This window comes from Larimichthys crocea, chromosome XII (genome assembly GCF_000972845.2).
Source record: "Larimichthys crocea isolate SSNF chromosome XII, L_crocea_2.0, whole genome shotgun sequence".
Classification (NCBI taxonomy): Eukaryota; Metazoa; Chordata; class Actinopteri; family Sciaenidae; genus Larimichthys; species Larimichthys crocea.
The window spans coordinates 7,562,437-7,576,147 of NC_040022.1; the positions used below are offsets into that span (position 1 = coordinate 7,562,437).

The 13,711-nt window shown below is 40.3% G+C and overlaps 1 protein-coding gene across 2 annotated transcripts; it reads right to left on the bottom strand.

Moving 5' to 3' along the window:
• Window positions 1–398: 398 nt before the first annotated feature.
• Window positions 399–13,400, bottom strand: stat3 (signal transducer and activator of transcription 3 (acute-phase response factor)). Of its 2 annotated transcripts, XM_010739716.3 has the most exons (24): window positions 13,162–13,400; window positions 10,148–10,286; window positions 9,233–9,476; window positions 9,023–9,115; window positions 8,817–8,898; window positions 8,616–8,716; window positions 8,217–8,368; window positions 7,707–7,865; window positions 7,196–7,288; window positions 6,960–7,019; window positions 6,842–6,871; window positions 6,627–6,720; window positions 6,489–6,536; window positions 6,296–6,379; window positions 5,079–5,177; window positions 4,771–4,906; window positions 4,625–4,677; window positions 4,437–4,531; window positions 4,156–4,295; window positions 3,848–4,069; window positions 3,668–3,710; window positions 2,811–2,873; window positions 1,668–1,765; window positions 399–1,493 (listed from the first exon to the last, which is right to left on the bottom strand). In XM_010739716.3, the coding sequence occupies exons 2-24, from the start codon at window positions 10,273–10,275 to the stop codon at window positions 1,453–1,455; spliced, it is 2,358 nt and encodes a 785-aa protein (XP_010738018.1). In that variant the 5' UTR covers window positions 10,276–10,286; window positions 13,162–13,400; the 3' UTR covers window positions 399–1,452. The 2 variants fall into 2 exon arrangements, with proteins under 2 accessions (XP_010738018.1, XP_010738026.1); XM_010739724.3 differs by lacking the exon at window positions 2,811–2,873.
• Between the last annotated feature and the right edge of the window lie 311 nt (window positions 13,401–13,711).

Here is a 13,711-nt window from a genome sequence, read left to right on the forward strand (position 1 = left end):
TTTTTGGCCTTTTCAAACTTTATTTCTGATAGAGACAGCTGAAGAGTGACAGGAATGCAGGGAGAGAAAGACGGGGAATGACGGGAAAGAGCCACAGGTCAGATTCAAACCCTTCGCACATGGGTTAAGTAATTTTTAAGCCAGAATATACATCAAGGAGTGTTTTCTCCTTGACTTTCTTCCATCACAATGAATCTTAATGTGTCCTTCACAGTACTGTGGAACAGAAAGTTCAGCCAAGTCTGCCATTTAATAAGTTATTCATGTTTGGTTCTTGTAGGTGTTGCCAGCTTTACTGTGTTTTTCTGTGTGTATGAGTCGGCACATGGTGAGATGGAAATAAAATGGAAATTTAAATTGTTTGTATAGTTTACTTGGAAGTCAATTAATTAGACTACTTTTAGTGCTAACTTGTTCTTTATTGCATTCTGTAAAATAAGGAATAGTTACAGCATATTTTACAGAAAATCTCTTGACATTTCATGGCATGACAGACAAACAAATCTGGATTGCATTAGACTCATCTGACAGGGTTTGTTTAACTGTATGAAAAGGTTAAAAGTCAACCACTACACATCTCACTGTGTACACTCTGTTAGAGTGAAATATCCTTCTTTAACATCCATGGTTATTTTGATATCAGGTGTGTCCTAAATCAAATAGTTTTTAGCTGATTCACATTACATATGTGGTGAAATCAGGTGATTTGAGGTACAGCAAAAATATCAAAATGACGAATTTCAAAAGCAAGTGCAGTTCACATGATCACAAATTACAGTATATAAGTGGCAGTGGAAATCAGAGCACCACTTCTACTGGTCATTTCACAATATTTCTCACAGCACTATCAGGGGGCAACTTTAATTCTTTATCTTTTCAAATGGCTCTGAAAAAAAGAGGCTATTTTAACTGAAACCTAGTTATTGTGTAATACCTGTGGCATTATATTTGGCAGGGATTAAAAATGTAACAAAACATACAGAAAATGCATTAAAAACTGATCAAAGCATAAGTTCAAAAGCGGCATAGCTTATACATCAATTTTTCTTATTCAAAAGTAAAGAACACATTAATTCATAACCATTTCTAAAAGTCCAAAACACAAAAATACAATGTTTTCAAAAATACAATTCCTGATACTTAGTAGGTACTTGAGACGAAGAAAGTACTTAATGGTAGCAGGACGCTGCTTAAAATACAGGTTAGTATCAGTGGACGTGTTTCACTCTCTAAGCTACAAGTGGACAGTCAGAACGCTTTTTTTTTTAAAAGAACATCTTTCAAAATCATCCAATTCCCTATGGTGTGAAAGTGATTCATTTTCATTTAACACAGGAACATGAAACTGTACAGTCAGACCGTGTGTACAGAGGGAGAAAGAAATCATCATGGAATCCTCTACCACAACATAACATCAAAGAAAGAACAAAAAGGAAGAAGAGACCAATCTCTCTACATAGGCGATGCTACGTCCATGTCCAAAGTGAGCGAATCTGTGAAAAGAACCAAATACAAGATGTTAATACTGGTTATCAATCATGTTCTACAGCACATGTGTGTGTTCTTCTTCTTGGCATGTAGGTGTGTGTGTAGTTCGGGTTAGGAGGCACACTATCAGGAATTAATTTCCTCACTGAACGAACTACAGAAGTACAAGTATGACTCACCCAAATGTCCTGGATTGGCTTCAGCTTCATTGTGCATCAGGGAGTCGAGGGTGCGAGGCGACATGGGGAACAGGTCACTGGTATTTCCAGAGTTAGTGCTGTGAAAAAGCAAACAAAAAAAAAAGAGAACGTTTTACTTTACAAAGTGAAATGCCCACATATACACACACAGGTTCCTGCAATACTCTCTGTGTTAGTCAATACACTTTGAATAAAACTGTGACTTCATTGTTGTCAAACATTATCACAAGTGATAAGCTTTTAGTCACTACCACCTACTGTGTACGTCAGTGTTTGTCTTCATCACACTAACTGCAGGGATGTCGTAAATGAAAGGGCTGTGATTCGGCTGCATTGTGTGCTGTACATATGAGTGGTTAATGAGTCTATTAAAGAAAGATAATTCAGCATTCATGTCAGTAAAGTCAAAGTCATGCCCAACAAAGACAGAAGATAAAAAATGGGATGCGTCTGTGCTGAAATACTAAACATATTTATAGATAAATACTAAAGTACATTAGCACTGCTGTAAAAACTGTGCAGATGTTGAGCGCGTCACATACTGTTTCTTGCTTCTATTTTAGGCAGTGCTAAGCACACTACCACAGACTGCTTACATGTTGAACTCTGTATTGATGTCAATGTAAGCATCATGTCAGTGTGATGTTGTTGGTTAGCACAGTAGATTAAGTGGATCGAACAGGCCATTACTCAGGCTTAACAAAGTGCAGCTTTGATTTGATTTGTCTTTGTTTAAACTGATGTGGCTTTAGCCCTGTCTGTGTGCTTATAGAATTATGAAATGATTTGCAACAGCACGACTATCATCTAAAGTCTCATATTAATTTTCTTCAAAAGACTTTGGACTGTTGAATCCATAGAAATAGATTTGATTGAGGAATTGTGACACAAATGTCTGGGAAAGAGTGCGACCACAACTAAAAGAAAAAGTGATGAATGGCAGGGAGATGCTCTCATATTACGACCAGGCAATATGGATGTGAGTTAGAAACACAAACATGAAGTATGCAGGTGAGTTTACTACACCGCTATCTCTGAAGCCCACCCATCAAACACACAGAGTGACAAGATGACAAACAACCCTACATGCCACCTCTGCCGTCCCCACCCCCGAGTGCCTACCCTGGGAATCCGTTCCCAAGCAGCTCACAGCTGTCCGGCAAGTCCATGAACACAGAGGGACACCTATGGAGACAGGTCAGGATCTCACTGAGCAAACCTCACAACGCCATCAAACCCACTACCAACCAAAGCACACATGGCTGACTGGCCTGTGCATACACCCCTCTGATCCCAGACGACCTCAGACTTCATCACATTTGTGGGAGATGCTTTCCAGAGTTCATGTTTTTATTTTTCATTTGTTTTCTAATAAATATTAGTTGTAATTATTTTAGATTAAAATATTGCAATTTAATTTTTTTTTCCTCTGCAGATTAGATTATTTGTGTCTTATTGGCCCTGTTCACACTTAACATCTAAAATGTGTCTAAATACACGTACAATTACAACCATAACATCTAAAATGTGTCTAAATACACGTACAATTACAACCAAAACACACAGCTCAGAGTTCTTAAATCACATTTCCTGGTGGCCAGAACACAACAACCTCAGCAACAACAACCAGCCTCCTTGTTGTATGTATTATGAGTATCATTTAGAGTAGATTAGTTTGAGGTCTGAACTGCAACCTGACTAAACTGAATCTAGAGCTGCGCATGTCTGCGTCACGGTACTTGGCTTTAACAGGGTGATGGTTCCTCCAATGACAGCCATTAGTCACAGTGAGAGTGAAAACAGCTTTGTTCTCTTTTCTTGCCAAAAAAAAAAGTTTAAAAAGGGAAGTGAAGGAAGATTTTTTTTCTCTTTTTCTTTTCTCTCTGTCTCTCTATCAGAAGTGGCAATCACTTGGTGGCACGAGATCTTCCTGTAAATATTGACGACTGAAAAATAAGGGAGTACTGGTAGATACTTACGGGGTAACGCAGATAAACTTTGTCTTCAGGTATGGTTGAATAACTGTCAGGGAAAAGAAAATGTTAGCACAAATATTAAACTTGGCAAATAACATTCTTAAAAATCAATTTTATGTGTTATTTCTCTTAACCTCCATAGATAGTATAAAAAAAAAAAAACAAGGCAGTGACTTGACTTACTACCCGTCGGGTCTCCTCCAATCTCAGGCTCAGGAGCTGCTTCTGGCCTGCAGTATTTGCCGAAAGCTTCCTCTTTGGGGATTTCAGGATAGAGGTACACGAGCGGTGAAACCAGGATGTTGGTTGCATCCATAATCTTGTAGCCCATGATGATGTCAGCGAAAGACATGCTGTTGAGCTGCTGCTTGGTGTAAGGCTCCACAGACTGGATCTGGGTTTTTCCTGTTAACAACAGAGAAGCTCAGTATCACAACAGAAAATTAAGTAAATGTTGGAGACAGTATAAGAGCAAGTTTAAAAATACTCACCGCTGATGTCTTTCTCCACCCACGTAAACGTAATGCCCCCCTCCTTGCTGCTCTCACTGAAGCGCAACAGGAAAGTGCCGGGAGGTTTTGGACTCAGAAGGGCCCTCTCCCTCTCCTTACTGATAAAACCCATGATGTACCTGCAGAAAGGCAACAGGAAGACATGTAAATAGATGCTGGATTTTAAAATAGCAAGTCTATTTTAAAACTACTTCGACACCTCTTCTATCATATGAAAGGCAGATAACAGGTCAGACCGTAAACAAAGGACGACCTCTTACCCTTCATTCCACAGTGCCAGGATATACTTCTTCACCAGGTCAATGATGTTGTCCAACCACACCCAGAAGGAGAAGCCTTTGCCAGCCATGTTTTCCTGTGAAGAGGAAGGAGAAAAATAACTCACATTGAAGCAATACAATGGCAAGATGGCAGACTGAACCGTATGAACATATGTGGTTGGTAGTACCTTACAGAACTTGGCCCAAGTGATCTGACAGCCAGAGTAGTTGACACAAGGCCCTAGATTGGACAATTACAGAATAAATCACGTTACTATAATCAACACAGTGCAAAGTTAGATGTTTTTGGAGGCTTTTAGGCATGACAGCTCACCTAGTAATTTCTCAGCCAGTGTGGTGAGTTGTTCAATGGTCAGGCCTCTTTTGGTAGTGGAGGAAAACTGCCAGCTTAGGACCTCTGCCACTTGGTCCCACGTCCCCACAGGAGGCTTGGTGAAGAAGTTCACATTCTGTACAGAGACAGCCGGACCAGCATAAATGAAAGATGTGTTTTCCACCAAACGTACACACACAGACACACACAGACACACACAGACACACACAGACACACACAGACACACACCTGTAATATTGAAACATTCTCTCTGAGCCGCCCCTTTCCACCAGAGGGTGCTGTCTTACCTTTGGGTGGTTAGTGAGCATGTTGTACCACAGAATGGAGGCCCAGGCATTGGGCATCTGGCAGATGTTTGAAATGACGACCACAGGCAGGGAATGAGTCTGCACAAAATAGAAGAAATATTAATTTCAATACCTTTATAGCATCTTCTCTCTTTTTTTTGGTCTTTTCAAGCTTTATTTGATAGAGACAGCTGAAGAGTGACAGGAATGCAGGGAGAGAGAGACGGGGAATGACATGCGGGAAAGAGCCACAGGTTGGATTCGAACCCTGGGCTTCAGCAGCAAGGACTGAGGCTTTGCACATGGGGCGCCTGCTCTATTAACTGAGCTAAACACCACCCCAGCATCTTTTCTTTTTAAGTTTGCTTTTTCCTCGCTGACATTTACACTTTCACAATGGCGAGAAAATGTTTCTGCTTCTATTTTAGTAAACTGTGTCATAATGAGACTTCCTCGGGATGTACCCTCATCATTACTGCTCTTACACTTAGTGGGCATGCTGCTGATATTTTGGTGTGAAAAAGGTTGTGAAGCAACCCACGCAGATGTCGCACCCTGAGGTAAAGGATGGATCTACCACTGTAATTGGTCACTCACAGCCTTCATGATGTAAAAGCTACCCGAAGATGTACACTTTAGTGTTCCAACAAATCAAAGGTTTAATTTGCATATAAAAAGTCAGACAGTAAACGTGAATAACATTGTGTCTTTTGATGCTAATTTGTCTCCATGCTGTGGATCTTTCTATGTGGCTGACACGACTTGCTGTATTTTGACACAGCGTCACACAGGCATACACCTATGGACGAAGGCTCTAAGGCGCATTGGAAGTTAGAGGAAATACATAATACGTGATACATTAGACAGAAATGGTAACTTCATCATAGTATACTATTATAACACCTGAGAGTCTGGTGTGTGTATTTACAAGGAAACATGTTTCAGAGGAGTGTGGGAAGCAGAATCATTCAGCGTCAGTTACCCTCTCATCAGTGGAGTAACTTAGGTCATGGTTGGGTTGAGGTTTACAGCTCATTTAGAAGCTGGGCCCCGAAGGTGGGAGATTTTTGTTTATGACTCATTTGTCTGGTGACTTACTTTGTATGGGTTGTCAAAGAATAACATTGTATTTATACGGTTTTGTTGACTTCTGGTGAAAGTTCATCTGAGAATACAGAAAAATATATACATTCATGATGCACAGACATGATACTAACCTCCAGATCGATCTTCAGGCCTTGGTGGTAGACTTCTGTCTCAAAAGTGATAAGATGGAGCTCCTCTGTGACAATCAGAGAGGCCTAGAGAAAACAGATAATCAAACCACTTGTTTATAAAAGTCAAGAAACCAAAACACAGAATTCTTACACGTAAAAGACAGATATCTTAAAGAGCAGTGATGATACTTACATCACTATTGGTCCGGCCACCGTTACCACACCTTTGTTCTCTCAGGGTCTGTAACAAAACAGGAAGTCAGTGCTCCATAGCGGGCTTTTATCAGAGCTCTTCATCACTGTCAACCAGAGTTTTGCCTCCATAACTCACCAAGTGTTTAAACTCTGCTGACAGGCTGCCATTGTTGGATTCCTCCATGTTCATAACTTTTGTGTTGGTACCGAGGATGTTAAACTTTCTTGACCTAAACAATAAAATAATAATAAAAAAATTTAAAAAAATGATCAAGGAGCAGCAGAAAGTGAAACTGTTCTCAAAGAAAATACAGTAAATGGCCCGGCTCGAAAAAAGTCTTCAAGTCTTACCCTCGAATTGCAGCCACATCTCCAGATTCCCTGAAAAATAAACAGTTCAAATCAGCAAAGTCAGGTCTTACTGATGAAGACTTAATACAAGAACAAAAAAAAAAAAATAAAAACCCACTTGTCAATGCAGACTTTAATTTTCAGCTGGTAATTGAGTTCAGGAAACTTCACCAGTAACCTGAAAAAAAAAAAATCAGAGACAAGAATACTATCAACAAAATTCACTCGGATATAAAATGATGCGCTCACCACATAAAACTTATTGAAACGTATAAAAATATGTATGTATTATGTATGTATGTATGTATATATGATATGTATGTTTCTGATGTGTGTCGCAAGTCTGCATCTTACCTGACTTTATTTGTGAACTGCACTCCTGTTTTTATGACCAGAGGTCTGTCTGGATGCATGGGCATACAAGGCTGTCTTTCCACCACAAAAGCACTAAATAAAAAAATAAAAAATAGAGGGGATCATGTTTCAGAGAAAAGAAAAAAATCCAGAAAATAGTCACAGTAACAGATGGTGAAGAGAGCCAGAGGTCAAAAGGTCCCTGTCCTAATGATCTGCAGCTTTTAAATGTATCTCGGTTCTCCTTCTGAAAATGGAGATGCTCAGATGTCATCACAAAATCCTTAGATGTGACTGAAAGCTCTATATCATTGGCAAGTAAAACTTTGATCTCAGAATGTCATCATCATGGATTTCACATGGTGAAGCATTATGAATAAGTGCAATCAATATAACTGCTCACTTTCACAATCAGTGTTCAGTCTACACACGTGCAAGGAGGACCCACACTTAGCCTAGCCTGTGAGTGTTTAACACTGCAAACACGATGAAGATTCGTCACATGCAGTACCTCTTCATCAGGTTTCTGAACAAGTCCACTATCTTCTCCTCCAGGGCGGGCCGGTGCTGGATGATGGGGTCTCCTTTGTAGGATACCTTCTGCTGAAGCTCCTCCAGCTTCTTGATCTGCTGACGAATCTGGAGCTGGGACTCAGCCAAGGACGTGATCCTGGTTAGTAAATGACAACCAGTTCAAGTTAAACATGTTGATTAAATATGCCTCTGGCTGTCAAAATGATACAACTCACTATGTGTTTTAGTGTAGCTGAAAGGCATGTCAGGCATAAATATTTAAACAAATTTACTTATGCGGGACAAAGGAAAGAATTATGCAGAAGGAAGGGAAAAGAAAAGTGTTGTAGGAAATCTTTCCTTGTGGTAAAGCTTCTATGTTTACAGATGCTGGACATGCAGAACATGAGCAGCAATATATATATATATATATAATATAATTATGTGACTAATGACTGATTTAGGATATTGCTTAAATATTTGTACAGTCTTATGTATGTATAGTTACCATGTTTCAAGGCGGTCCAGGCAGATGTTAGGTGGACCTCCAATGCAGGCAATTTGCTGCCGTCTCTTCCAGTCTGCTAGTTCTTCATCTGTCAGGTTCTTCTGAACATAATCCATGGCAGTCAGCAGGCCTCCCATCTCTGTCACAATTTGCTGTTAGACAAACAAAAAAGTAAACATTAAACTTTGAACATATTCAGTTATCTCCAATCTGTGGTGCAAACCTTCTACCAACAATTGCAAACTAGGTTTGTGCCTGTGGCTCACCACCACTTTTTGCTGGAGGACGTAGAGGTGCACAGCCTGCTCTTATTAATACATACTTACAGTTTTTACTAAACTGTTCTTTTTTTGTGTATTTTTGACTGAACTCACAACATGATAAAGCACAGACACCCACCCTCCTGAGTTGGTCCAGGGCACTCAGCATCTGCTCAAGCTGAGCCATCTTCTGTCTGGTAGCAGCTGCTTGGCTATTCCCATTTAGGTCCTGGGACAACTCTGGAGGGAGTGGACATGTCATCGGTCAATTTCATTTAATCTGTGTCATCGGAGAGTTAAATATCACTGCTGGAGCTATAAAATATTAATCAGAATATACCTCCTTGGCTTTTCAATGTCTTGTAATTGAAGTCAAAGTCATCCTGCAAGTTCTCAAGCATTTTCATCTTCTGTTCCATGTCCTGGAAAAAACAACAACACCTCATTTATTTCTTTATTATACAAGACAGACCAACTTTGTAAAAGTTAAAAGATATTCAGGATTCTGTACTGCATATTGAAATATTTATTCTACATGAAACTAACCTGCACCCGCTTCCTGATGTCCTGAAGGTTGTGTTCCAGGATCTGCTGCTTCTCTGTCACTACCGTCCCAGTGGGATGTGCTGCCTGGCCATCCTGCGAGACAAGACAAGGGACAGTGCTGACCCATTTAGAATGATGTGAAAATTCATAAACTGAAGTTGTTTGATGTAATATGAATGCCACAGCTAGGTTAATGTCGCTCTTCTTTACCTGTGCAGCAGAGGTGGCAGTCTGCAGCAGTCTTTGCTCCTCCCAAAGACAACGGGCAACAATGCGGGCAATATCCATCGGCTTCTCCAAGTACTTGCTCTGCAGATGCTGTTTAATTCGGCGCAGGTTATGCTGGTAGAGTACATTATTCTCCTGCAGGAAGCGGCTGTACTGCTGATCTATTTCCCCCAAGAGGTTGTGGAACACCAGTGTGGCGTGTGACTCCTTATTGGCAGCATAAGCCCTTGTAAAGGAGAAGATAAAGATTAATTAAGGATAGGATTATTTCTGTTTCCTCGTACTTAAAACTGATAAAACAGACTAAACATCCTGTATCCCACATGAGGAAGAGACTACCCAGGGGGAAAGGTGATAATTGGCATATTTCTTTTTTTAATGATAATACAGTATCCAAATCCAGGTTTACATAAATATACAGTTATAGACAACCATGCTGATTGGCTGCTGGTGGCAATGATCTCTGCAAAATGCCTAACTCCTTAATGCCAAACTAACAGTCCGCACTAGAACTAAACACTTGTAACTTTCCAACAAATTTCACTGAAACATTTTTAGTTGTTTTTAAGATATTCTGCAATTTGATTATTTATTATTAATTTTCCATTTAGCCTTTAAAAAAAAAATCCTTGCGGGAAACTTATTTTGACCCAGAGAAGGTGCAGTGTGATACATAATATGCATGAGATCCCTGAAATGGGTCATGAGTGAAAAGGTAGACATAAAAAACAAAAGCCGTTTGTGTGCCAAGGTATCAGCAAGTCATAGTGAATGGCCTCTTGCCAGTCTAGAGGGAGTGGAGGCTAAAAGAAATAATGACTTAATGGCGTATGCTACTAGACTGGAAAAACTAAATATGCTCTCATAAGAGAGCCCACAAATTCAATTGTTACTCACCAGTCCTGGCTCTCAATCCAGGGGGCAAGGAACTGCCGTAGCTCCATGGGGAAGCTGTCACTGTACAAGTGGTACAGTTGCTCCAGATACCTGGTCTCCAGCTGCTGTAACTGGTTCCACTGGGCCATCCTGACACCTCCTACAAGCCCACACACACAAAAAAAAAAAAGATAACGCCATAAATTAAACAGTATGACAAGAGAATATGCTTTGGAAGGCACATACTGATAATAATAACACATAAAGTCTCACCCTGATCAGAGAAAAATAGCTAAATGTCAGGTTTTCTCTATTATGATAAGTCCCCGGGAGGCCTCCTATTGAGCACAGTCACTTCCTGTTCAGAGAAACACTACGCCTACACCAAGAAATATAGGCCGACGTGAACAGCTGTCGACTCCCTAAGCGGTTAAAAATTAATGATCTTTGGCCGGGGTTCTGCCCTGCTTGTGTTCGCTAGAAACAAAACCACATTTCGTTTTCTTTAGAAAAGCTCCTGTTGGTTTAGGTGTGTAACCAGAGAAACTCTGTCAAGATTCAAATTTTTTTAATTTCCCTTTATCAAAATTTTCTGTGGCACACAATGCAACCTGAACAGTATACTCGTGTTAATCCTCAGAGAGACAACTATCACACATCGGATCCACATGGTAGACTGAACCACCCATCTCATCTTACCAACAAGAGGATACACTGTTCCCCACAGGGTTTTATATGGTACACTAACAATAAGCAGACAACAAAAAGGTGTCTCCTCTTATCTGTATTAAATGACCAACTGGGGCCTTTAAATCTCTTGCAGAACGCATAGATACTGTTGCCGTCCAAAGTCAAAGTCAGGTTTGCAAGCTTTACAAGATATTGCATAAAAGCGTGTTGCACGGTGTACAGGAAAGATAAATGTAGATATCAGTAGAGAAGTTTAGCTCAGCTGTAAGCCTCACTGATGACTCAGACGTGTTTTCAACAAGAAACTAGAATCTGCTTTCTGTTTCCAGGAGCAAAGATATTGCTCTTGCTTCTAAGAGAGACAGACGCCAAAGATGGTGCTGATACCAGTTTTACATGTTTCTGCACTTTCAGAAACTCTGTCACTGATAAGTCTGTACACTCGGTGTTTTGCCTATTCATATACATTTAAAAAAAAAACATCTTAATACAGTACATCTAACACCACCACTAACCACAGCCTGAATATTTGCTACAGCAAGAATCAAGTTTTATCACACAGCAGCAATAAAAACTGAACACGTAATCAGAAATATCTGTCGTTTCATTTTCCGCCACAGCAGACATTTTATTAATTTCATAAGTGTGAAACTGAGAACTCAAAATAACCACTGAATAAAAAGGCATATCATCTATTGTATTGGACAGTATAAAGAACCTTTGCATGTATTTCTGATTCAGGGAAAACTGAAACGAAACATATGTGTTGCATTTCACCTAAAATGACTTCAGTTTCCAAACTTGGGAAGCCACAATAATTTAGTTACAGGAATTATTATCAGTGACATGACAAGGACAGGGGTTAAACATGAAAGGCACATCACTGAAACGGTTCATGTGACCATCGTTCCTCTTTCACCGACATATGAAAATGGTCCTTTGCGATGGTGTGAATGTATGGGCATGAGAAAACCACATCAGATCCAAGAGCTGAGTCAATAATGTGATGATTTCTTTTAATCTTGCATCAGCTGAATAAATATTTACCACTTTCTAATTCTGGGGTTTTTTTAGGTTAATGTCACCTTCACAACTTGGTATTTTATTTTACATTTCTCTGACACACCAAGTAGCCACACTAGCCAAAAGGAAAGAAAAGGTTCATGAAGTTCAATTTACAAACCCCTTGACACAATGTGACTTCTACTGTATAATCTGTTTCCACTATCTTTCCATGTATTGTATTGAATTACAGTCACTAATAAACCTACATCACTACATCAAATGGCCTGACTGCTCTGACATGCAGGATCATCAATGATCCAGTCGTGCACAGTCGGAGAAGCAACACAGTGCTCTTTTACTGTTGATGACAACTATTTTAAACAATGTTTTTTTTGGCACATAGTCACAGGATCCAGAACTGAAAAGATGCAAATCTTTCATAAATATCTTTATATTCAAATGGCAAGGTAAGAGTTTAGTTGCCTAAACACCACATTTTAAAACATGTTTGTCTCAGTTTTGAAAGCCAGTCTCATGGTATGTAAGAAAAACATCAGAAATGTGCTGTTTGTCCAGTTGTGCTGTAGTCACGTGGCACCAGCAATAATGCACAATGTGATTCCTTTAAATCATGAAGCTGATATTCCAGTAAGTACTTCCTTGAACAAACAAAAGAAGCAGTAACCATGCCAACTTTAGATTTTATGGTCTCTGTAAACTCGACAAAAGTACTATCGTGCACACTGTTAATGTGTGTGTGCATTTTATGCAGTGACTCCACAGCTGTATCCTGCCACACACACACACACCTCACCATACATCACGATGACAGGATAGCATCATGTCAAGGTGGCAGACATGTTGTCCCGCGGGCAGGATGGAGATGGGCGTGACAACAGAGGACACATAACAAAACCTGATACACAACAGCTCAAAGAAAAATCCATCCAACCATCCAAATATGCAACCAGGTCCTGTCTAACAGCCTCTGACGTGTTTACGAGCATTATTAAAACCAAAAAATAAAACAGAAAAACAATATTTCACACGATTCATAGCCTCTGCTGTGATGTTATTAACTCGTTAAAGAGCAAGTAGAGAAGTGAGTGGCCACAAATAAGACGTGATAACACTTAATAACTTATGTAACACAGGATGGTGAATAATTAAAAACCGCGTCACAGCCGCTGCAAGTGTAGTCGAGCAGCGTTATGGATAAAAGAGTCATCCGTGGATTAAAGTGGTCTGCCGTGCCGTAATAATGAAAACAACAAGCAGCATTTCGGAGAAAAGCATGTTTAGTAGAGGGCAAAAGCAGAAGTGGTGATATAGTCTCTTACCTAGCTCGCTGATACTCCTCTGGAAAGTTTATCCGTGAAAATTAACTCTGACAATAACAGTCAGCGACGACTTTTGTACCAAAAATAAAAAATAAAAAAAACGAGCACACAAAACGCGTGGGAGAACACGCAGACAAATGCCTTAACTCTGTTTGTTAGCTTGCCCACACGGGAAACACTTCTCCGACGATCGTACGAGCCTGTCCACCGAGCCCATCTCCTACATTGCAGTCTTTCCAGCCAGACAAACCCCATCCATTACCTTATTGACACCCCTAACGCCCAATAAGAAACCGCCGTCTCTACTCAAGCCAATCAGAATCCAGCTCATGGCCGAAAGAGGCGGGAGTTCACGCCGGGGTTGGTTGAGAACGTCGTGTTTACTGCTGTCGCAACCGTGCTGTTCCGCTCATGCGCACCCTCCCCACGGAATAAAACCGCGCGCTCGTTTGCTGCGGAGGGAGGACGAGCTGTTGGACGGAACAGCCAGCCTGGAAGTCATCTGAGTTACTGGCAGTGTCGACGTCATCAAGAGTTTAATAACACCAGA